Raw genomic sequence first — 26386 nt, forward strand, 5'->3', positions numbered from 1 at the left:
AAATGGCCTGGGGTGTAGACAACATTCCATTAGAACTACTGACAGCCTTGGGAGAGTCAGTCCTGAACAAAACTCTACCATCTGGTGAGCAAGATGTATAAGACAGATGAAATACCGTCAGACTTCAAGAAGAACATAATAATTCCAATCCCAAAGAAAGCAGGTGTTGACAGATGTGAAAAATACCGAACTATCAGTTTAATAAGTCACAGCTGCAAAATACTAACGCGGATTCTTTCCAGATGAATGGAAGAACTGGTAGAAGCCAACCTCAGGGAAGATCAGTTTGGATTCCGTAGAAATATTGGGAGCAATACTGATCCTATGACTTATCTTAGAAGAAAGATTAAGGAAAGGCAAACCTACGTTTCTAGCAATTGTAGACTTCGAGAAAGCTTTTGACAATGTTGACTGGAATACTCTCTTTCAAATTCTAAAGGTGGCAGGGGTAAAATACAGGGAGCGAAAGGCTATTTACAATTTGTACAGAAACCAGATGGCAGTTATGAGTGTCGAGGGACATGAAGGGGAAGCAGTGGTTGGGAAGGGAGTGAGACAGGGTTGTTGCCTCTCCCTGATGTTATTCAATCTGTATATTGAGCAAGCAGTAAAGGAAACAAAAGAAAAATTCGGAGTAGGAATTAAAATCCATGGAGAAGAAATAAAAACTTTGAGGTTCGCCGATGACATTGTAGTTTTGTCAGAGATAGCAAAAGACTTGGAAGAGCAGTTGAATGGAATAGACAGTGTCTTGAAAGGAGGATATAAGATGAACATCAACAAAAGCAAAATGAGGGTAATGGAATGTAGTTTAATTAAGTCGGGTGATACTGAGGGAATTAGATTAAGAAATGAGACACTTAAAGTAGTAAAGGGGTTTTGCTATTTTGGGAGCAAAATAACCGATGATGGTCGAAGTAGAGGGATATAAAATGTAGATTGGCAATGGCAAGGAAAGCGTTGCTGAAGAAGAGAAATTTGTTAACATCGAGTATAGATTTAAGTCTCAGGAATTCATTTCTGAAAGTATTTGTACGGAGTGTAGTCATGTATGGAAGTGAAACAAGGACAATAAACTGTTTGGACAAGAAGAGAATAGAAGCTTTCGAAATGTGGTGCTACAGAAGAATGCTGAATATTAGATGGGTAGATCACGTAACTAATGAGGAGGTATTAAATAGAATTGGGGAGAAGAGGAGTTTGTGGCACAACTTGACTAGAAGAAGGGATCGGTTGCTAGGACTTGTTCTGAGTCATCAAGGGATCACCAATTTAGTATTGAGGGCAGTGTAGAGGGTAGAAATTGTAGAGGGAGACCAAGAGATAAATACACCAAGCAGATTCATAAGGATGTAGGTCGCAGCAGGTACTGGGAGATGAAGAAGCTTGCACAGGATAGTGTAGCATGGAGAGCTGCATGAAACCAGTCTCAGGACTGAAGACCACAACAACAACAACAAATGGTTGTCAAAGACAAACATACAAGAAATAAACTAAAATCTTAAAACTGACGTCGTCCTTTGAAAAATGAAATACAGTGGGTGTAATAAATTAAAATCATAATGACTTGGAAATGAGTGGTCTCAATCACTTATCAGCCACAAGGACCACCAATATTCCCAGGCTTCATTACTGTCATACATCCAGAGATTCGGGATGTGCCAGTTTTGAGACATATAACACAAAAGATAAACTTTGGTTTTAGTGTGTTCTGTGGCCTCAGTAAGGGTGGAATGCCCACTTTGCAGGCAATTCACTTGCTGCGAGGCTGTATTCTTCTTTGAAACCATCATTTGTAGTTATTGCAGAATGGAATTTTTAGGTGTGTTCAGTGAAGTTTTCATTGCAATGAAAACAAATTTGACCAACTGTGCAGAGTTGTGTGTAATGAACTTCTGTTCTCCTAAGTGTTAATTTAAATCAATTGCATTCATTGCATGATCAGTGAATATTACACAGAAATTTTTTGTGCACTTAAACAACTTTTTATGGCAGGGAAACGATTTATTGAGTAAATAAGACCGATAAAAGAACAACAGAAAATAACATAAATGACGGGACGTGTGTGCTCTCTCTCTCTCTCCCCCTCTCTCTCCCTCTTCCCCCCCCCCCCACCCACCCCCACCCCTACCCCCCACGAGGGAGAGGCGGAAATCGGTAGATGTGTTGTGATGTACAAAAACAAATAAACAAATGATTCCAGTTTCACTAAAATTGTATGATTTATTCAAGAGAAAGAGCATTACAAATTGAGCAAGTCAGTAACACATTGGTTCATTCTGGCCCTTATGTAAGCACTTATTTGGCTTGGCATTGATTGATAGAGTTGTTGCGTGTCTTCCTGAGGGATATCATGTCAAATTCTGTCCAATTGGTGTGTTAGATCCTTAGCTGGTTGGAGGGCCCTGCCCATAATGCTCCCAAACATTCTCAGTTGGGGGGAGGGGGGGGGGGTCATCCAGTGACATTTCTGACCAAGGTAGGGTTGGGCAAGCACAAAGACAAGTGATAGAAACTCTCACTGTGTGTGGGCGGGCATTATATTGCTGAAAAGTAAGTCCAGGATGGCTTACATGAAGGACAGCAAAACAGAGTGTAGAAGATCATCGATGTTCTACTGTGCTATAAGGGTGCCACGATTGACGGCCAAAGGGTCATGCAATGAAAAGAAATGGCAGCCCAGATCATCACTTGCTTGTCAGATTGTGTGGCAGGCAACTGCCAGGTTAGAATCCAGCCACTGTCTGGGGCATCTACAGAGGTGTATTTGCTGGTCATTGGGGCTCATTTCGAAGCAAGACTCCTTACTGAAGACATTCTATCCCAGTTAATGAGATTTGAGGCAGAAGACCTGCCTGGAGATGCTTCGGGCAGCATTACATTCTTGTATATTGATAGCCAAAAAATACTTGAAAATGACAACAAATTCGCTAGAATTGAGTATGTTTTACAGTTCTGTTACTACTGAAGAATCAGCCAAACAATTTAATTTAATGAATTTGCTCAGCTTATGTGGAAGCAGCAGCTCCCACCATTATGCGGCAGATATCGGAGAAGTTATAGAGGTAGTTTATTTAACAACCCCTCTTCATTTTAATAATGCATTCCAATGAAGGCACACTCATTAGTATTTGTCAGTATCTTTTGAGCTGATCCTGTCAGTGGTTCACGTATAAGCTGTCTCATTAATAGAGTGCTATTTACTATTCTCAGGTTTACACCCATAGAGTTGTAAGACTTAACTGTCTTGTAGGTAACGGTCATTATCTGCAGACTGGCTAAAATCTGTTTTTCAGAAGATATAACTTATTTGTAGAAATTTTTATGTTTTTCTTTGCCTTTTTTTTAAACTTAAAATGCACACATTTTGATATTGATAATGTTGAAACAGGAGTCACAGATGAATTTTATATTCAAATACGCAACTACACAGATGATATGTGTGTTTAATTTTCTCTCAAAGCCAATTTATATGACACACAAACACATATGCCATGTAATATTTGAGAAGTGACAATAGCAGACATTTCTATAATAACGAACTTTTATGCCGGTGTTGGCTACTGCTGCCATCTAGCAGACAAAGTAGAAACTACACAATCTGTCATCTCCACAGTCATTTGCAGGAATCATAAATATGTGTTCTATTAGTCTTTTCCTATTGTTTGCCCCCGTATGCTTTCAACACACTATATTGAACATACCTCCTCCTTCCCCTCTCTGTCTGTCCACCTCTTCCTCCCTCTGTCTGTCCACCACTTTCTCCCTCTGTCTGTCCTCCTCATTCTCCCACCTTTATCTGTGTGTCTCCGTCTTTTCATCTCTGTCTTTGTATTTTCCTCCACCTTTCTTTCTGACCCTATCTTCCTCCTCCTGGCTCTGACAATATTCTCCTCCCCCTCTTGCTTTCCAACCTAACCACTACCCTGGTACACTTTTCACCTGCCTCATGCAATCCTCCCCTCCCCCCCCCCCCCCCCCTCTGTTCACTTCCTCCTCACCCTTGCTCTGTGCATCCCGTCCTCTTTGCATCTCAACCTGTCCCCAACTATACTTATTGGCAAGTGTAGACCCTGCTGTATAGTTCAATAAAGCAGGCCAATACTACTCCCACAACACACCTGTCATGCAGGGCAGCCTGTATTTTGGGATGCAGAAAACCATTTTTTGTCCCTGACATGTAAGATACCCTGCAAAGGTGGTTGATTTGGTAGGCTCTTATTGTCCCCACACTACTTGCCTGTCATGCAGGGCATCCTACTCACCAGGGGGCTTGGGAAAACACTATAATGGAAAACGGGGTGTTAACTGGCTTGACATCATATGTCTCCAGATGCTGTGTGTTAATTATCAGTGAATTGAGAGCCTTTATATTTTCATTAACCATCTGGATACATAGAAATGAATTTCAACAGAGATGCACAGCAGATTTCCAAGAGGTTTCAGCTAGTGACTGTTGCACTTCAGAAGCTACGCATCGAGTTCATTTTTCCAAATAATAGTTACTCAAATATCAAAGAACTAATAGATACTGAGGATTGGCAGCATCAAGCAGCCCCGCAGAGGAGCCCTAGGACTGCCAAACCCGTACCCAGCCAAGACTGACCAACATGCCTGTAGTGGTTGCCATCTGGCACAACTAGGGTGCATGTGCAGTTCATCAAATCTATGGCTGGAAGCAGGAACAGCATTTCACTAGTACCTACACTCTACATATCTATTGCCTTCTTCCTAGTCATCATCTCTTTTGTATTTCTTTTGCTCTTTCTGCTCTCATGCTGCATATTTACCTCTGCTCTTCACTCTAGTTATGTTTGTAGGTCACACACACATTTCCTTAACATTATGTGCCCTGCCACAGTTTTCTTCATTGTTTGTTCCTCTCTAGCCATCCTCCCAGTCCCCCTTCATTGTATACTTTTTCTTGCACCTAAGTGAGTTAAATCTACCCCTGTAATTGTATTCCCATCCCCTTCAGTCCCTTCCACCTTCTAACTGTGGCCAGCCATCTCACTCTAATCTATTCAAGAGAACCAGCAGTGTTGGGTGAATGTAACTGGTTGGTTGGTTGGGGGAGGGTTAAACAGACTAAACAGAGAGATCATCACACTCCTAATAAAGAGGTGTGTCATCTGAAGTTAGTAATGTCAGCCAGAAGTATGCAGGAGTAGTAAAATTGAGGCATTGTGCACTGATTGCAAGTTGTCTGTCAGATTGAAACTGTGTGCTGGTCTGGGACCTTTGCCTTTTGCAGGCAAGTGCTCTATGTACTGACTGAGCTGTCTAAGCATGACTCTCGACCTGCCCTCATGACTTTACTGCTGCAAGTACTTCATCTACCTTCCAAATTTCACAGTTCTCTGCACACCATGCAGGACTAGTAGTCCTGGAAGAAATGATATTGTGGAGACATGACTTATTCACAGCTTGGGGAGTGTTTCCAGAATCATTTTTTAGTCTGTGGTACTCGCCCTCGAAAGACAAAGGTCCCAAATTTGAACACACATTCGTAATCTGCCAGGAATTTTCAATGGATTACATTCGTTGTCATCATACAGACCCATCAATGTGCGATTGTCTGGGTGCCATGGGTACTCAAAATGATCACTTCTGGTTTGCAGCACTAGTAACTTGGACATCAGTCATTACATTTCTGACATGTTATGGGCAGTGGCCATGCCTTATGCTGTCTCCATCTACCTTCATACAGAAAGCGTTAGACTGTTACCTTGCCCAGAACTTTCTTGAGATTACTACCCATCGAAAGCATTTGCTCCTGGGTTTCTGAAAGACAGACCTGCCACCACTTTCCAGCCACTATGATTGATGAACTGTGGGATAAGAGTTGAAGCAGAATGAAATGATGTATTCACATGTGTCAGCCAAGCACAGTTCAACTCGATGCCCAGCTGAGCTACAGGCAGTGTTGCTGAGCAGAGGTGGCAGCCCTGTGTACTAAATTTTGCACCACGATACCCCAAGTCACCTACGTATTTGATGCTACTGGAGGTGGTACCCCCTCTGAACTAAATTTTGCATCCTGATATGTCAAGTCACCTATGTATGTAATCTTATGTTATTCTTACTGTATGGTGTATGAACAGTATATATATATATATATATATATATATATATATATATATATATATATATATATATATATATATAATTGCTGTCCTTGGTGTTGCAATTGTAATGGCTGGCAGTGTAGTTACTGATGTACTTTTGTGAACAAATTTGTCTAATTGAGTAACCTGTTGTGCATGTCATTTATCCTAAGGCCCAATCCTCACACTCCTAGCTGTTTTACTGATCTACTTGTTCACCCATAATGTTTATGAAAATAATGCCAGTCAGCTCCTCTTACCTTATTATTCCTTCAGAACTTAAGGATAGGATGATTCTCTGAACATACAAAATTGTATTGTGCTTACTTTTATTTTATATGTTGTAGGATAGATTTTAAGGTAATCACTAGTAGATAATGGCAACATTACACTGAAACAGCTAGGTGACCTTCAAAAATAAAAACATTGTTCTTAATTACTCTCGGTTATTTCCACAAGCATTCTAGTGTGATAGGAAATTAGTTTAACATTTCAGCTGGATAATAATAGATGTGCCAAAAGGAAAATGGTCTTACTTAAAACAAAATACCAGTGGATCTCTGTCTTCATATCCGAATTTCACAACATTTTATTAATAGCTATCAAGTTTTTGATCCTATGTGTATGCTACACAGGAGAAACAAGTTAAATGTGCATATGTTTTTATCCTACTGTTCTTAGATTGTAAATTTAATGATGCATTGCTTGACACACACACACCATTACTGATAGTAATGTACTGTGAAAATGTTTCAGGTTCCACCTTCCAGTGATTCTGTTTGTCTGTCGGTGGAAGAATCTTTCTTAGTGAAGTTGGTTGGTTCAAGTCTGCTCAAACCATTTTACAGCCCATATACTAAAAGGTAAAATTATAATTTTTTATTTTGGTTTCACCCGCTGATGAGCACGTGAAATAACTTGTATGTCTTTCTTTTCTCATTTCTTTCTTTTCAGAAGTATTTCATTCTTTCCCTGTGTTGTTCTCTTTTTGTCTGTCCTTTTTATGTGCATCTTTTGTTTTCTCCTGGAAGCCCTTGGAACTTTTTACTTTTGCTCTGAACTTTTCTCTTTCTCTATTTCTTCCTCTGTTAGTTTTAGCCCCTCATGTTTGTTTTAACTTTTTTGATCCACACAATTGATATTTTTGGGTTTCTGTCAGATCAGTTAAAATTTTGTTGTTGTTGTTGTTGTTGTTCTAACCTTTTAAGATGTTCATAGAATACAGGTCTCCTCTTCCTCACTATGTCTAGTATTCACTCTATTCTTTCACAAACTCCTTTCTTACCTCTTAATTTCCATTTTGCATTGCCATATTTTACACCTAAGAATTTCCTTCCTATTTTTCTTTCTGTTTCATCTAGTTGTTTGGCTGTATTTAACAAAAGACATTCTGGTTTAATACAGTGTTGTAGAGCCAGACTTTTCCATTTATGGATAAAGATTTTTTTGTTATACAATGTATTTTGTTAATTGTTTCCTGGCCCTGCTAAGTTGGGTTCGTTGTCCAAAGCATTTGGTTGTATTATTTGACCTGCATATTTAAATTTTGTAATCTTTTTTATTCCTCTCTCTCTGTCTGTCTGTCTGTCTGTCTGTCTGTCTGTCTGTGTGTGTGTGTGTGTGTGTGTTTTCTTTTTTCGCTCCAAAAGATATACATCGGCTTGCTTCTGAAGCTGCATTGTTGCATATTCTATAGATTGAGCTGCGACGGCAAGATTGTCTGCAAAAGCTGAGCAATCAAATATCAGATTATCCCCTTTTCTCCCAGTTATGATTCTGTATATTCCATCTTCTATCCTTTTTCTACATTCCCTGATTACATTTTTTAGTATCCAATTGAGCAGCAGTAGGAATAATCAGTCTCCTTGTCTTATACATTTTGATCTCACAAGTCCTGAAAGTAATCCACTGGCAGGAGACAAATACCTCTGTAGTTGTTGGGCTGAGTTTTCTCTCTCTTTCCTTTTTCGATTGGCTGGATGCTTTTGTTTCCACACTTTCTGAAAGACACCATGTAGTGTCTGGACTCTCCCAGCTTGTGCAGTTCTTTTCATTGCAGCAGTTGCTGAATCTTCTCTGGGGACCTTACTGTTCTTCAAATCTTTTATGATATTTAAGATTTCAGCCATTCTGGGGAGATTTTGAGTTTGTGTAAGTGCAATTGATTTTGTTCTAGAAATTTTGCTTTTGGTTCCTCACAATTTAACAAAATCTTTAAATATTATTATTACTAATTCTAATACCATGTACTTTCATTGCGTGTTGTGCAGCTCACAAGTATATCATATATTTATACCTCTATATTTATGCCTCTACTAAAAAAAAAAATCAGAAAAGGGCCACTTAAGATTGCTGAAACCATTTCTGTCTAGTTTTAGGAAAAAATCTTCCCTGAACATAATAATCTGTCAGTTATATTTTGCATGAATTTTTTTCTGTTTCTACATTTTCTTGCATTAAAATCAAATTGTAGTTGCACATTTATCAAATATTATTTACATGTACAAGCACAATGTACATGTTAGAATTTTGAGAATTGTTAAATGTTTCCGAACATACAAATTTTTAATATCTGATGTGAAGAATGTTTTATTTTCACACGAAGCCATATATAAAAATAATTTAAATGTCATCTACAAAATTACTCAACCTCAAAACTGCTGTTATTAATGGGATATCTGGTAATAAGCCAATTAATTTTACATAATTTTGTTAATACATTACATTTTAACATAGGTTTACTGGATTCAAGGCTTTGCTCACTTCTTCCATGACCTCTCTACAGTTCCTGTATTATTACTAGCCCTATCCTCATCTCCAGTTTATTGCTGCCATGAAATACTGCATTCCTCAATGTATTCCCAACACCCGCATCCACCACTTCCTTCATAATCCTTTTGCTCATCCATTTACTGACTCTTAGTTGTTTATCCTTCGAGGACCAAATTTACTAACAAATCTTTGGAACTGCCATAGATACTGACATGTCCCCATTTTAAACAAATTGGTGCACTGAGCAATTAGAGGAATCCTTCGTCTTCACTCAACTCCTAAAATGCCTTGTTTGGTTGATTTAAAGTTCTTATTTTTATTCTCTTTATTATTTAATGAGCATTTTGGTAATGTGATTGCATATTATTATTAATTGATTTTTTATTTAAAGTTTGGTTTAGTGATTCCTTTTTACTGTTTGCTCCTTTTATTTAAGTTGAGTCCTGTTAATTATGTTTGCAGTGGTTATGAAGTCTATATTGCTTATTGTTCGCCGTAAGTTAAAGAATATGGTAATACCATATGCGTTTCGCAGCAGCAGATCTCGTTGAGTCTCCTTGGTGGAACTTCTCCACCTGAAATTGCTAAAGATAATTTATCGCTTTACAAAAATCGATCGGTTCAGCCAAGTGCTATGCTGTGTCATGTGTATGGAATGTGGTGTCCGACTTTAGTTCTAAAATTATTTAGGTCTTCGAATAAATATTCTCGATGAATCTTAAAACCATGTAAAACTGCAGGTTCGCACCATCAAACCACACAACACTTCTGAACGACTTGCATCTTTATAATCACTGAATATTTCTTTTGAGACGATTAAGGGTTATAAACTCTACACGCCTGATACTCCTTTTGTGCTTTTATATGTATTCATTTTCTTCAATACCATAAAACATAGATTACTGCCTTAATGGCGACTTCCATCAATCTCCTCTCAATCCGACATAGAACATCTCTCTTCCAATGTCCAACATGGAATAATTATCTCTCTGCCGTAGCTTAATACAGTCTGTATATCTTTGTTATCGAGTTCGCACGGAGATGCTTAGATTCCACGGAGTATTTATCTCTCATGCAGGTATCTTACATTTATCGTTGTATTAATAGTCCGTCACACTTTATTTATGGGTTTTTGCACTACAAAACGCTACATTGAGATTCATTGATAATATTTTCATGATTCAGACCAATTAAAATGACAGTCTCCACATTTTCCTGCAAAATCAAACATATGCTCCCAAATCAACTCTGTCTGAACCTTATCAGCTTCCTGGTGGATTATAAATAATATAAGGAGTAGAGTACAACAATTCACACACACACACACACACACACACACACACACACACACACACACACACAGAGAGAGAGAGAGAGAGAGAGAGAGAGAGAGAGAGACGGGGGGGGGGGGGGGGGCATAGACTTTCCCATATCACCCTTTCAATTAAACTACTTAGCAGTTACACTGTTTTTACCAACTGTTGCAGTGTATAAATCTTCTGTGAACAGCTTGTCCTCTGCTTAAGGAGTTGTTACATTTTCTGTCACAGTGGACGCAGTTCAGATTCAAAAACAGACGCACAACAGGTTTCTTAGCAATGCAAGCAGTCTCGTTTTTATTGTTTTGAGGTACTAGATAATAAAGAAACTTTGTTGTTAGTTGTTAAGGGGACTAACATAAAACTGATTAAAAAAAAAACATACACGAGTCTCCCATGCACTATTACTAGAAAATGAGACAAAGTTTTATGTGCTTTATTTGGCACAGCAGAGTAGTGATTTGATATCAAGGAGAATTGTTGTAGAAGTTCCAATTGCATGTTTTGTTCCACTGTTTGTTTAGTATATTTTTCAGGAAGTTCCTTCATTCGATCTCCTGCCAAAAGAATTTCTTAAAGTACAATTTTCTGTTAGTTGTAATATTATTTGACAGATCTGATTCTAATTGAGTTTTTATTGACACTCTCAATTTCTTTAATATTGTAGAATGATTAAACCATACATTCGTCAAGACTGGGATTCAAAACCTCTCTGGATGAAATTCCTTCAGGAATTGGATGAGAAAACTAACAGAAACAATCCATCATGGCAGCCACTTCAGTTACATCCTATAGACTACTGTTACATACAGCGTGAGCATGTGCCTGTGATTAATGCTCTGTGTCACGAATATTTTTATCCTGGAATTGATGGTAAGCTTTGAACAATTTTACATTAATGGAAAAAACGTGTTATCATAATAACTAAGCTAACTGTGAGAATTTCATAATTCCATTGAAAATCTTGTTAAAATCAAACACTTTGTTAGAATGGAGATAGGTATAAAAAGAACAGCCGTATCAAATGTAAAGAAAAATATGTTAGAGCTTGAGTTTTGGAATTAATAACTGTATTTAATGTCTTTTTTTTTCTTCTTTGTCTTCCTGTTCCTGTTCTTGTTCTTGCTGGCACACTGCGAGAGTTTTTTGCTTTTGCAGCTGATAAGTAAATACACTGCTTTAAATCTCATATAGAGTTTGTCTTCCTTTCACGCTTCCATATCTTTCGAGCTAAAATCAAAACACTTTTCAGTTATAATTTTAAACTGAAAATTTATTATTAATAGTATGGATATAATAAAAACCATCATCATCTAGTGGTAAACGCTACTTTTTGGAAATACAGTTATTAAAGAAAGTTCTCAGTGTTTCGTGAGCCCAAAACAGTACCACAGCTTTTCCTTTTTCAGTCATCCTGTTCCTACATAAACCTTATTTTGCTATTGTCTGCTTCCGTGTATATTACATACTAATTGTTGTATCCCTCTCCCCTAGACACCACATGCATAATAAATAGGATGATTCTGAAATTTGTTGTCAGACCATTGTGTGATCACAGACGTCATATATTCGATGGTAGGTACACAAGATTCCATTTTTAGTACCAAAATCATACTGTCTCTAATTCAGTCCTGGTGTGGTTGAATGCTCATTTCCTTTTTGCTTCGTCATATTACAAAAATATTTCAGTGTTCCTGCTGTTATTGACCTGACAGTGTCACGTGAGTGGGTATATAGTTCTTCTATTATCATCCACTGTCTTTTCACCAGATATTGTGTGAGTACACTTTTCCTAGATGAGTCACATACTTTTACGCTATTAAAAGCTCATTAAACTCATACTTTTACTTAATGCTGTGGTGCTTGTATGATGTGGTTGTCCATCTGCACAACATATATACTGACTCACTGATTCAGACTGCTGGCGCATAGTTAGGGACAAATGTAAGAATGGGGTGGTAATGTTCAGCTTCACTCAACTCTAAGGCCATGTAATGCAAAGCATTCAAAGAGAAGGCTATGTCAAAATGACAGTATGATTACAATCTTTACTTTGGTAGGAATTATCTGGAGTGTCTTTCCTGGGACACACATTCAAAGCCTCTTCAATTTGTTGCTCCACTGTATACATAGCTCCTCGTATGCCACATGTGTTCAATCATTTGATGATTTATTTGTTACAAAACGTTTCTCTCAAACTTTGAAGGGTTGTGGAAGGGCGGAGGGAGGGTGGGGAGGAGTGTGAGGAAAGGAACCCATGCATGGAAACTTAATCCAATCAGATGCAACAAAGGAAGTGAGTGCCTCATCATGCTGAAATCACATACATCAATGGACTGCAAGTGGCATGTTGTCCACTAATTCATATAGTTATCACTAAGGAGAAGTTAAAGAGGAGGCATGCAGTCATCCAATCAAGTTATCAGATACTGTGATAACCCATAAATTTATTATAAACTGTCTTCAATAATCTTGGTTGTAGGTGGCATGGGTATTCTCTTCTACCCAAATATGACAGTTGTGAATATTGAATATAACTACACAGGTGAAGGATACCACCTCCACGACCAATATGTGCATAATAATATGTATGTATGGTGCTGTAATGCAAACACACACACACACACACACACACACACACACACACACACACACACACACCAAAATAGTGTGTCGAAAGTACTCCTACTACCCTGCCCTCATTGCCACTGAACACAGACAGCTTTTACATGTAAGGGACAGTCAAATGCAAATGAGACAGATGAGAAAAAAGTAAGTAGACTGTTTATTGTTTCAAAAGTAGTAACTCTAACTGTTAATACATTTGTCCCAGTGAGAGACAGGATGGTCAGTGCCTTAACGGAAAAATGTTTACAGTTGCCAATGGAACAATGAGTGCACCAAGGTGTGCAGGTCTTCATGTGAAGCAAATTGATGGTCACAAAAGTCTTTCTTCAGCACTTGAAAAGTATGGATATCATATGGGGAGAGATTGAGACTGTGTGGGAGATGCATTGGGGGTTTCCAGTGAAACTTCTGCAGTGTAATAGAAACAACCTTGGCAGCATGTGGGCAGGCATTATCCTGCAACAAAAAAACTGATTCTGTCCCTCAGCATTCCTGAGTGTTTGGACTTGACAGTGCACTTCAGTTTGTGCAGAGTGTCCGCATACCGCTGTGTGTTAAATGTGGCACCCTGTTCCAGAAAGTCAGTTAGCAGTGGGGCCCTTGAGGTCAAAGAAAAATGTCATGATTTTCCCAGAGCCGTCGTGCATGATTTTTTATTTTTTTGGTGGGGGTTAGGTTGTAAAACTGATCATTACTTACATGTAATGCTCATTAATAAAAAGCCACAATTGAAGGTAGCAGGCAGCAACTACACAACCGACTCTGTTCAATCTATGTGCTTCCATTGTTGGCTTCGACTCCTGCTCACCGGCTCAAATTGATGATGCCATATTTCATATCCTGTGACAGTATTGGCCACAAAACGATATCCTTCATAATGATACCATTCCAGGTGCTGGAATGATGTTGACATTTTTACTTATACTCCTCCGTCAGACTGTGGGGCACAGATTTTCTGGAACTTCAGATGCTCTGTCATTATGGCATGAGCAATCCCATGACTAATGCCCAAAATAAGCCAGATGTCTTCGATCTTCCACTGTCAGTCATTTCTGATGGCAGTTGCCATTGCATCTTTAACAAAGGGGTACTGATGAGATGAGCCTGTCCTAGCAATTGCATTCTTTCAGCGACACCAGACCTTCTCAAAAGTCTTCGTTTATTCAATGCAAACACACGTACACGTGACATACTGTGTTCGCCATAAACAGCGGACATTCGGGCATGAATTTCACGTCTTGACACTCCTTCTGCAGCCAAAAACTGCACTAGACTTGACCAGCCCTGTTTCTTATCTTCCATATTGAAGTCGGCCATGACATGCTTGTTATATAGCCTGTCTCATTTTCATTTGAGTGCCCTACGTACATAGTATGGATCTGCAAACACTTTTCACTTTCCCGCTGTCACTTTCACTGACACTGCCTTTCACATTTAGAAAAGTAATGAGCTCATTCCATGCTGAAATCTCTGAATGAATGTTGAATGTGTATCTTAATTCTGAATGCTAACTACCGTTTTATGAGAGGAGTGAAAAAAAATTATCTTCGAAGTATGTGTGTTCTCTGTGTCTCTTGGTGTATTAATTATGATTCAATTTCATTTCACAGTTTCTGAATGTCTACATTATCCAGAATTCACCTGTGTTGTGCTTTATAAGAAGCTTATAGTAGGTTTTGCGATAATGGTGCCAGATGTATCTAATATTGAGGCATATATTTCATTCATTTTTACAAGACCGGAATGGAGAAAGGCTGGGATTGCAACATTTATGTTATATCATTTAATACAGGTGTGTATGTATTCATTATTACAAGCTTATATGTTGCCACATTTAAGCACAGATGTTAGATGTTTTGATTTATTGTTCACTGAGGAACATGTGATGTACAAATTCTGTTGCAGCATTTTTGCTCTGTTAGTCTGTGATTTCAAATCACTGTCATTTGTACATCATGTATTTCGATTCAGATTCTTAATTTACCATTGACCAACTGAGGCAGAATAAGCATTTTACATTGATAGCATTTTACATTTTCCTTCAGTAGTACCTTAAAACTAAACAAGCCTATTACATAATCAAAATCGAACCTAGAAGTGATAGGATAAACACTAATATAATAAACAGTCAATCAATGATGTCACACAATGAAAACCTTAAAAATTGTCAATTGATTTTATATTCATGACTTCTGTTATATCATTGTTGTTGTTGTTGTGGTCCTCAGTCCTGAGACTGGTTTGATGCAGCTCTCCATGCTACTCTATCCTGTGCAAGCTTCTTCATCTCCCAGTACCTACTGCAACCTACATCCTTCTGAATCTGCTTAGTGTATTGATCTCTTGGTCTCCCTCTACGATTTTTACCCTCCACGCTGCCCTCCAATGCTAAATTTGTGATCCCTTGATGCCTCAAAACATGTCCTACCAACCGATCCCTTCTTCTAGTCAAGTTGTGCCACAAACTTCTCTTCTCCCCAATCCTATTCAATACCTCCTCATTAGTTACGTGATCTACCCACCTTATCTTCAGCATTCTTCTGTAGCACCACATTTCGAAAGCTTCTATTCTCTTCTTGTCCAAACTGGTTATCGTCCATGTTTCACTTCCATTCATGGCTACACTCCATACAAATACTTTCAGAAACGACTTCCTGACACTTAAATCTATACTAGATGTTAACAAATTTCTCTTCTTCAGAAACGATTTCCTTGCCATTGCCAGTCTACATTTTATATCCTCTCTACTTCGACCATCATCAGTTATTTTACTCCCTAAATAGCAAAACTCCTTTACTACTTTAAGTGTCTCATTTCCTAATCTAATCCCCTCAGCATCACCCGATTTAATTTGACTACATTCCATTATCCTCGTTTTACTTTTGTTGATGTTCATCTTATATCCTCCTTTCAAGACACTGTCCATTCCGTTCAACTGCTCTTCCAAGTCCTTTGCTGTCTCCGACAGAATTACAATGTCATCGGCGAACCTCAAAGTTTTTACTTCTTCTCCATGAATTTTAATACGTACTTAGAATTTTTCTTTTGTTTCCTTTACTGCTTGCTCAATATACAGATTGAATAACATCGCGGAGAGGCTACATCCCTGTCTCACTCCTTTCCCAACCACTGCTTCCCTTTCATGCCCCTCGACTCTTCTAACTGCCATCTGGTTTCTGTACAAATTGTAAATAGCCTTTCGCTCCTTGTATTTTACCCCTGCCACCTTCAGAATTTGAAAGAGAGTATTCCAGTTAACGTTGTCAAAAGCTTTCTCTAAGTCTACAAGTGCTAGAAACGTAGGTTTGCCTTTTCATAATCTTTCTTCTAAGATAAGTCGTAAGGTTAGTATTGCCTCACGTGTTCCAACATTTCTACGGAATCCAAACTGATCTTCCCCGAGGTCCGCTTCTACCAGTTTTTCCATTCGTCTGTAAAGAATCCGCGTTAGTATTTTGCAGCTGTGACTTATAAACTTATTTTCACATCTGTCAACACCTCCTTTCTTTGGGATTGGAATTATTATATTCTTCTTGAAGTCTGTGGGTATTTCATCTGTCTCATACATCTTGCTCACCAGATGGTAGAGTTTTGTCAGGGCTGGCTGTCCCAAGGCTGTCAGTAGTTCTAATGGAATGTTGTCTACTCCGGGGGCCTTGTTTCGACTCAGGTCTTTCAGTGCTTTGTCAAAGTCTTCACGCAGTATCGTATCTCCCATTTCATCTTCATCTACATCCTCTTCTATTTCCATAATATTGTTCTCAAGTACATCGCCCGTGTATAGACCCTCTATATACTCCTTCCACCTTTCTGCTTTCCCTTCTTTGCTTGGAACTGGGTTTCCATCAAAGCTCTTGATATTCATTCAAGTGGTTCTCCTTTCTCCAAAGGTCTCTTTAATTTTCCTGTAGGCAGTATCTATCTTACCCTTAGTGAGATAACCCTCTACACCCTTACATTTGTCCTCTAGCCATGCCTGCTTAGCCATTTTGCACTTCCTGTCGATCTCATTTTTGAGACGTTTGTATTCCTTTTTGCCTGCTTCATTTACTGCATTTTTATATTTTCTCCTTTCATCAATTAAATTCAATATTCCTTCTGTTACCCAAGGGTTTCTACTAGCCCTCGTCTTTTTACCTACTTGATCCTCTGCTGCCTTCACTACTTCATCCCTCAGAGCTACCCATTATTCTTCTACTGTATTTCTTTCCCCCATTCCTGTCAATTGTTCCCTTATGCTCTCCCTGAAACTCTCTACAACCTCTGGTTCTTTCAGTTTATCCAGGTCCCATCTCCTTATATTCCCACCTTTTTGCAGTTTCTTCAGTTTCAATCTGCTGTTCATAACCAATAGATTGTGGTCAGAATCCACATCTGCCCCCTGGAAATGTCTTACAATTTAAAACCTGGTTCCTAAATCTCTGTCTTACCATTATATAATCTATCTGATACCTTTTAGTATCTCCAGGATTCTTCCAGGTATACAACCTTCTTTTATGATTCTTGAACCAAGTGTTAGCTATGATTAAGTTATGCTCTGTGCAAAATTCTACAAGGCGGCTTCCTCTTTCATTTCTTCCCCCCAATCCATATTCACCTACTATGTTTCCTTCTCTCCCTTTTCCTACTGATGAATTCCAGTCACCCATGACTATTAAATTTTCGTCTCCCTTCGCTACCTGAATAATTTCCTTTATCTCGTCTTACATTTCATCAATTTCTTCATCATCTGCAGAGCTAGTTGGCATATAAACTTGTACTACTGTAGTAGGCATGGGCTTTGTGTCTATCTTGGCCACAATAATGCGTTCACTATGCTGTTTGTAGTAGCTAACCCGCACTCCTATTTTTTTCTTCATTATTAAACCTACTCCTGCATTACCCCTATTTGATTTTGTATTTATAACCCTGTAATCACCTGACCAAAAGTCTTGTTCCTCCTGCCACCGAACTTCACTAATTCCCACTATATCTAACTTTAACCTATTCATTTCCCTTTTTAAATTTTCTAACCTACCTGCCCGATTAAGGGATCTGACATTCCACGCTCCGATCCGTAGAATGCCAGTTTTCTTTCTGCTGATAACAACGTCCTCTTGAGTAGTCCCCGCCCGGAGATCCGAATGGGGGACTATTTTACCTCCGGAATATTTTACCCAAGAGGACGCCATCATCATTTAATCATACAGTAAAGCTGCATGTCCTCGGGAAAAATTACGGCTGTAGTTTCCCCTTGCTTTCAGCCGTTCGCAGTACCAGCACAGCAAGGCCGTTTTGGTTAATGTTACAAGGGCAGATCAGTCAATCATCCAGACTGTTGCCCCTGCAACTACTGAAAAGGCTGCTGCCCCTCTTCAGGAACCACAAGTTTGTCTGGCCTCTCAACAGATACCCCTCCGTTGTGGTTGCACCTACGGTACGGCCATCTGTATCGCTGAGGCACGCAAGCCTCCCCACCAACGGCAAGGTCCATGGTTCATGGGGGAAGTGTTATATCATAAACAGGATTAATAAGTAACCAGTTTAATAGCTTGCTTCTGAAGCTAGTTATGTAAGCTGACAGAGAAGAAAATGGAAGTTTATTAAATATTCTTCAGCTATTGATTAGATGGGAATTCCCTGTTCTTGCCAGCATATGCCTAGCTATATTTAAATTTATTTTTTTGTACAGGTGTAGTTGATTGTGTTTCCTGGGTTAACTTACATTCTACATGAGTTCTTAGAATGTTAACTGCTTTCACCTCTCTCTCTTTTGACAATCCTAGTATAACTTGCTGGTTTTTATCAGAGTTGTAAAGCAGTGTATTTGATTAGAATCAATTTAGTGCCGCTGCCAATCCATCTTGCATCATATCTTGCAGAACTAATGTGTTGTCATGCTGAGCTAGCAAAGTTGTGTTGTCGGCATAACAAATGACAGAGTTGGGAACACAGTGGGGTAAATCATTGACAGTAATTATAAAAAAGAAGGTCCCAAGGACAGAACCTTATGAGACCCCTGTTCTAACTTCTTGGAGAAGTGAGTGCCTGTTTCTGACAGAGACAAACTGCTTCCTATTGTTTAGGTGTGGTACAATTACTGCCAATGCGGAGCTCTGGTACACCATAGAATTTGAGATTAGCAAGTAAGGTACAAGAAAGACAATCAAATGGCTTACTTAAAGTACACAAAAAAGTGAAGCTTTATTGTTATTCTAAAAAGTTGTTATCACTCATTCACAATTGAGAAAACATCAGTGGTAGTATTTCTTCCCTTACAGAAACCAAATTGACCACTAGAAAGTAGATTTGTGACTCAAAGTAGTTGTTTAGTTGGTTATAGATAGCAGATTCAAATATTTTAGAGAAAATAGGAGCTACTGAAACTGGTCAGTAATTTTGAGATTATGCTTGTGCCCTATTTTGTACACTGGAATAACCTTTGATATTTTTAGTATTGTAGGAAATGTGCCAGACTCTAGACACTTGTTAAAAATAAAGGCCAATAGTTCAATATTATATGCACTGTGTTTCTAATTTTGTAATTGGACAACCAAGAGTACTTCATTCCCTTGGAGTTTGAGAACCATGACACCACTTTTTTTAAACTCAGTGGGTGTGATTGTCCTCCTTTTAAATCTGTAGTTGCAAAGTTAATGTTGTTTAAATAAATCAGTTGCATTAGTATTTGGGGTTTTAATTTTGTTCCTAATATCGCTTACAGAATCCATGAAAAAAAGCTTTGCATTAATGAAGAGCACCTGCAATGTACCTTTCATACACTGTTCTTTTTTCCAGTCTAAAGTTAATTCTGTACGTTGTCTTACATTCAACATAAGCTTTTGCGAAATTTATTGTTCTGCTCAGTTCCATATTTAGGAGAAGTTTTATACGTATGGTACAAAGACATCATATTTTGCCTAATATTGGCAAGTTCATCTGTGTACCACTTAACATTGTTCTTCGTAGTTTTGCTTTTATGATTAATTTTTGTAAGAGGAGAACAAGTATACCACAAAGTTAAATCAATTTTAATGAGGTTCTCAAAAACAGTTTCAGTTTTACTTATTCTTGTTTCACACTGGTCTATAATGTTTCAAGTTTTTGAATGAACTGGTTTGCTTCTTCCTTCTGCCCTCTAATCCAAATCACTTTTTCCATAACGTTGGCACCTGCATTAGAGGGGAGTCCTTCAGTTTTGTTTTGATTAGCCTAAGGAGTAATGAATCATGGTGTACAGATCCCTTTCAAAGTTAACAATGATGTTCTGTAAATGTGCTCCATCATGTGTGGCATTCCTTATTGCTACAACATAGACTGAACATTCTGAGGGGGTTGAAAAATGATTTACTGACTTGCTTTATTGTTTCCAATTTCTGTATTGAAGTCCACACAAATAGCAATTTTTGTTTTAGACTTTAAGAACTTTTCATTATTAATTCAAAATTCTCAAATAAATATCTCTATCACCACTTTGAGATCTGTAGAGACTTACAATAATTAGATTAAGAGCCACAAGATTTACACAGCTGAATTCCCCATCCATTTCAGAACCGTATTTGCTAATATCAATTTTTGTGACTCTTGTACCCTCTGTAACAAATATACCAGCCCCACCATTTTTGCCATTTCCCTGACGCATTACATCTGCAGCAACATATCACTGAGGAATAAAGAAGTCTACCTCATTACTGTTCAGCCAGTCTATTGGCTTCTGTCTCGGGTTCTTCGGCCGACGTTCATCTAATGATTTTTCTGACGTTTCGCCAGCACGAGTGGCTGGCATTGTCAAAGCTTCACCCTCCATTGCCGGTGGTGAACTGGAGGCGAGCTCGCGGCCGCAGACTATATGTACCTGGCGCGCCAACGTCCGAGGGCTTCTCCGCGGTCATTTCCGGTGCGGTTCTCCTCTTGCTACCTGCGACGGTCGTTCGCTGCAGTACGGGAAGCCAGGATCCGTTTACCTTAAGGCTTTCCTCTTTCTTGTTGAAACTGTTCATGTGTTTTTGGATTTCTACAGCTTCTCTGAACAAGCGCGTGTGATAGTGCTTCTCTACAGCCAGAACTTCCGTGTCGGCGAATTTTATTACGTGGTCGGTCTCATTCAGTGCGTGCTCTGCCACGGCCGATTTCTCCACCTGCCCCAACCTGCAATGTCGCTTATGCTCTTTGATCCTGGTGTTAATGGATCGTCCAGTCATTCCGACATAAACTTTTCCGCATGTGCAAGGTATACGGTATATTCCCAACATTGCAAGTGGGTCTCTTTTCTCCTTCGCCGATCTAAGACACTCTTTGATCTTCCTTGTCGGTTTGAAAATCGTCTTTACGCCGTGTTTGCGCAATATACGGCCGATTCTGTCCGTCACTCTGGGAATGTATGGCAGAAAGGCCGTACCCGACATTTCTTTTTCTGGTTCCTTACTTCGCCGAGTGTTTAGCTCTGTTACACTTCTAATGTAATTACATTAGGTGATGTATTCTACTTCATGAATAAAATAGTGACAATAACAAACGTAATTGTTGGGTTCAAATTAATGATATAAATAAATATGTCTGCTTGTGTCTGTATATGTGTGGATGGATAGTTGTGTGTGTGTGTGCGTGAGTGTATACCTGTCCTTTTTTCCCCCTAAGGTAAGTCTTTCCGCTCCCGGGATTGGAATGACTCCTTACCCTCTCCCTTAAAACCCACATCCTTTCATCTTTCCCTCTCCTTCCCTCTTTCCTGACAAAGCAACCGGGGGTTGCGAAAGCTCGAAATTTTGTGTGTGTGTTTGTGTGTTTTTTATTGTGCCTATCTACCAGCGCTTTCCCGTTTGGTAAGTCATAGAATCTCTATTTTTATTCTACTTCATGATATTGACAAACCAAGTACAAGTCACACTGAAGAAAATACCAGAAGTAATATTTAACCAATGTTCTGGCATATGATTTGGTTAGTGCAGTTTCTACTTCTTACAATGTTTGGTGATGAAAAATCTGAAAGAATAAAACATAGAACAGTGTAAACACCAGTGATTACCATATGAATTTCAAATTGGAATGTTTGTATCTTGTGGAAACGTAGCAGTAGGACTTTGAGGCTAGCTTTTGTGAATCGGTGTCTTGAGTATTGGAAAACTAGCTTTTTCTGGGGAAACTGGAAACAGCATCAGCAAATGATAAAGGGAGTATTATTTTTCAATAGGATAACCATGAGCAGGTGATAAGAGAAGCTTCTGGAGTTTCATTGTTAAAAGAAGAGTGCAGTTTACAGGCTATCTATTAAGACATAAAGGACTCCTGAACACAATCATAGAGGGATATGTCGAGGGGAAAAAGACCAAGAGGAAGACCACAGCTGAGGTACATGGATCAAATCGTGAAAGATGTGGGATGTAACACCTATAAAGAAATGAAGAGAAAAGCTGAAAGACGTGCAGAATGGAGACAAGCTGCCATTGTAGCTGTTGCAAACCAATCCTTGGATTGACCACTACAGAAGAAGAAAGGATAACCGTGACTCATTAGGTGTAATAAGTGCTCAGATTCTGTTTCTTGGGATGGAAATAATATTCAGTTGCCTTTCTGAAAAAATAGACCTTTTTGATTATTCACAGCTTTACAAAATAATTCAAAATTTATTCGCTGACTGGAAATTATTTGACATCAGTTACATTAGGTATAGATGTATTACCTAATAGTGACATGTGAAAATTTGTCCCAGATTGGGACTATGTTTCGGATTTCCCACTTAACTGTGAACAGTCGCTTTAACTACTTCAGCTATCTGTGCATGCTCCCCGGGCCAATACAAACCTCCATATGTTACATTGTCTACATCCTTATGCCATGTCCACTACATTCATCACCTAATGCTTGCCAACATTATTAATTCTTGTACTATGGATAATGAGACTAAAAGGAATTGAGAACAATGCTGTTATCATCATATGCCGTTTGGAGAGCATGCACAGATAGCCGAAGTGATAAAGGTGACCTCTCAAAATAAGCGGGAAATCCGGGTTCAAGAATTGCAAACATTTTGCACCATTTCACATTGACAAAAAGTTTGTCTAGGCTGACAAGTCCTATGGAGGATCCTTGATTTTTTCTTAAGTCTTGCTTCCATTATCAGGCACAATGCCAGATCTGTCCCTCTGGTGCCTTTACCTTTCTTAAAGCCAAACTGAATGTCATCCTGAGCTGTTTAGGTGAGTGTGTGATAGTCCTTAATTTATCTGCCTTTACTATCTTTAGGATTTTGAGGATGATATATTTTCAAAAGTCTTACGGTATGTCTCATATTCCACACACCTATTTTACTAATTGCCTAGTTGCTACTTCTTCTGAATGTTCACGTTGCTTAGCCAATGGCGTCACTTTGAATTCTTACCAAAGGGCAGTGCCTAGTAAATATACAGTGGCATGATAATATTTTAATGGTTACACCTTTTAATGTAATTTTACCTGTCATTATGTCCTATGTAATATCTCTATGTGCACATGATTACCACTCTCTTAGTTTATTCATTTATTGACAAAACATTAATAAGAACGATGTGTTTGTCTTTCACAGCAATGTCAATAGATTACACTGCTTCTTCTATTGTTTTGTAAGTTTGTTTATTTTATTTTAACATAAATGACTAATTTCCTGATGCTTGAAATGATTTAACTTCTTATGTACTCGTATGTGGTCTACGAGAACTTAATATGCAAATTTCATACAGTTCTTGTGAAGAGTTTGCCATTGGCTGGCGATGACGTAATCCATAGCCGGCGCATGAATTGCACATTATTTAAGCCGTGGCTCTGCAGCCATCAGTCACTGTGTACGATCGTGGTAACCCGAGAAACCACCAGCACCAACCATAGGGGGCCAAAAATTCTGAAGAAGCCTTTAACATAAGCTGAAACCAGTAAATTAACAAATATTATTGCGATCTCGTCTGTTGATTTTAACCTAAATATAGCATCAGGTTGGTCATCAGTCTTCTGACTGGTTTGATGCGGCTTGCCACGAATTCCTCTCCTGTGCTAACCTCTTCATCTCAGAGCTGCACTTGCAACCTACGTCCTCTATTATTTGCTGGATGTATTCCAATCTTTGTCTTCCTCTACAGTTTTTGCCTTCTACAGCTCTCTCTAGTACCATGGAAGTCATCATGTCTTAACAAATGTCCTATCATCCTGTCCCTTCTCCTTTTCAGTGTTTTCCACATATTCCTTTCCTCTCCAATTCTGTGCAGAACCTCCTCATTCCTTACCTTATCAGTCCAACTAATTTTCAACATTTGTCTGTAGCACAACATCTCAAATGCTTCGATTCTCTTCTGTTCCGGTTTTCCACAGTACATGTTTCACTACTATACAATGCTGTACTCCAGACGTACATTCTCAGAAATTTCTTCCTCAAATTAAACCCAATGTTTGATATTAGTAGACTTCTCTTGCCAGGAATGCCCTTTTTGTTCATTCCATTCAGCAGATCATGTAATTCTTCTACACTTTCACTCAGGATAGCAATGTCATCAGCAAATCGTATCATTGATATCCTTTCACCTTGAATTTTAATTCCACTCTTGAACCTTTCTTTTATTTCCATCATTGCTTCCTCGATGTACAGAGTGAAAGGCTACATCCTTGTCTTACACCCTTTTTAATACAAGCATTTCATTCTTGGTCATCCACTCTTGTTATTCCCTCTTGGCTGTTGTACATATTGTATATGACCTGTCTCTCCCTGTAGCTTACCCCTACTTTTCTCAGAATTTTGAACATCTTGCACCATTTTACATTGTCGAACGCTTTTTACAGGTCGACAAATCCTATGAACGTGTCTTGATTTTTCTTTAGTCTTGCTTCCATTATTAACCGCGAAGTCAGAATTGCCTCTCTTGTGCCTTTACCTTTCCTAAAGCCAAACTGATCGTCATCTAGCGCATCCTCAATTTTCTTTTCCATTCTTTTGAATATTATTCTTGTAAGCAACTGGGATGCATGAGCTATTAAGCTGATTGTGCGGTAATTCTCACACTTGTCAGCTCTTGCTGTCTTTGGAATTGTGTGGATGATGCTTTTCCAAAAGTCAGATGGTATGTCGCCAGACTCATACATTCTACACATAAATGTGAATAGTTGTTTTGTTGTCACTTCCCCCCAATTATTTTAGAAATTCTGATGGAATGTTATCTTTCCCTTCTGCCTTATTTGACCTTTAAGTCCTCCAAAGCTCTTTTAAATTCCGATTCTAATAATGGATCCCTCTCTCTTCTAAATCGACTCCTGTTTCTTCTTCAATCACATTAGATAAATCTTCCCCATTATACAGGCTTTGATTCTTTCCACCTATCTGCTCTCTCCTCTGCATTTAACAGTGGAATTCCCAATGCACTGTTAATGGTAAAATGCTTGCTTTTAATGTCCCTGAAGGTTGTTTTGACTTTCCTGTATGCCGAGTCTGTCCTTCCAACAATCATTTCTTTTTCGATGTCTTCACATTTTTCCTGCAGCCATTTTGTCTGAGCTCCCCTGCACTTCCTATTTATTTCATTCCTCAGCTACTTTTATTTCTGTATTACTTAGTTTCCTGGAACATTTTTGTACTTCCTCCATTCATCGATGAATTGAAGTATTTCTTCTGTTACCCATGGTTTCTTTGCAGTTACCTTCTTTGTACCTATGTTTTCCTTCCCAACTTCTGTGATGGCCCTTTTTAGAGATGTCCATTCCTCTTCAACTGTACTGCCTACTGAGCTATTCCTTATTGCTGTATGTATAGCCTTAGAGAACTTCAAGCATATCTAGTCATTCCTTAGTACTTCTGTATCCCACTTCTTTGCGTATTGTTTCTTTCTGACTAATGTCTTGAACTTCAGCCTACTCTTCATCACTACTATATTGGGATCTGAGTCTGTGTCTGCTCCTGGGTACATTTTACAATCCATTATCTGATTTTGGTATCTGTTTGACCATGCGGCCTTTTCCAAGTAGACCTCCTCCTCTTGTGATTCTTGAACAGAGTATTCGCTATTACTAGCTGAAACTTGTTACAGAACTTGATTAGTCTTTCTCCTCTATTATTCCTTGCCCAAGCCCATATTATCCTGTAATCTTTTCTTCTACTCTTTCCCCTACAAATGCATTCCAGTCCCCCGTGACAGTTAGATTTTCATCTCCCTTTACTTACTGTATTACCCTTTCAATAGCCTCATACACTTTCTCAATCTCTTCAACTTCAGCTTCAGCTTGCGACATCGGCATGTATACCTGAACTATCAATGTTGGTGTTGGTTTGCCGTCGATTCTGATAAGAACAACCCTATCACTGAACTGTTCACAGTAACACACTGTCCTGCCTTTTTATTCATAATGAATTCTACTCCCGTTATACCAATGTCTGTTGCTGTTGATATTACCCTACACTCGTATGACCAGAAATCCTTGTCTTCTTTCCACTTCATGTCACTGACCTCTACTATATCTAGACTGAGCCTTCGCATTTCCCTTTTCAGATTGTCTAGTTCCCTTATCACGTTCAAGCTTCTGACATTCCATGCCTTGACTCTTAGAATGTTATTTTTCTGTTGATTATTT

General features: G+C 38.7%; 1 protein-coding gene across 4 annotated transcripts in view; it reads left to right on the forward strand.

Moving 5' to 3' along the window:
• The window catches only part of LOC126259339 (cysteine-rich protein 2-binding protein), a 210896-nt gene that overhangs the window by 135280 nt on the left and 49230 nt on the right, over nt 1-26386 (forward strand). For 2 of the 4 annotated variants that reach the window (XM_049956045.1, XM_049956046.1), the window contains exons 8-10: nt 6864-6970; nt 10866-11071; nt 14437-14618. In XM_049956045.1, coding sequence (XP_049812002.1) covers nt 6864-6970; nt 10866-11071; nt 14437-14618 — 495 coding nt within the window. The remainder of the gene's footprint in view (nt 1-6863; nt 6971-10865; nt 11072-14436; nt 14619-26386) is intronic. The other 2 variants (XR_007546503.1, XM_049956048.1) reach the window with 1 other exon arrangement.

This window comes from Schistocerca nitens, chromosome 5 (assembly GCF_023898315.1).
Source record: "Schistocerca nitens isolate TAMUIC-IGC-003100 chromosome 5, iqSchNite1.1, whole genome shotgun sequence".
Lineage (NCBI taxonomy): Eukaryota > Metazoa > Arthropoda > Insecta > Orthoptera > Acrididae > Schistocerca > Schistocerca nitens.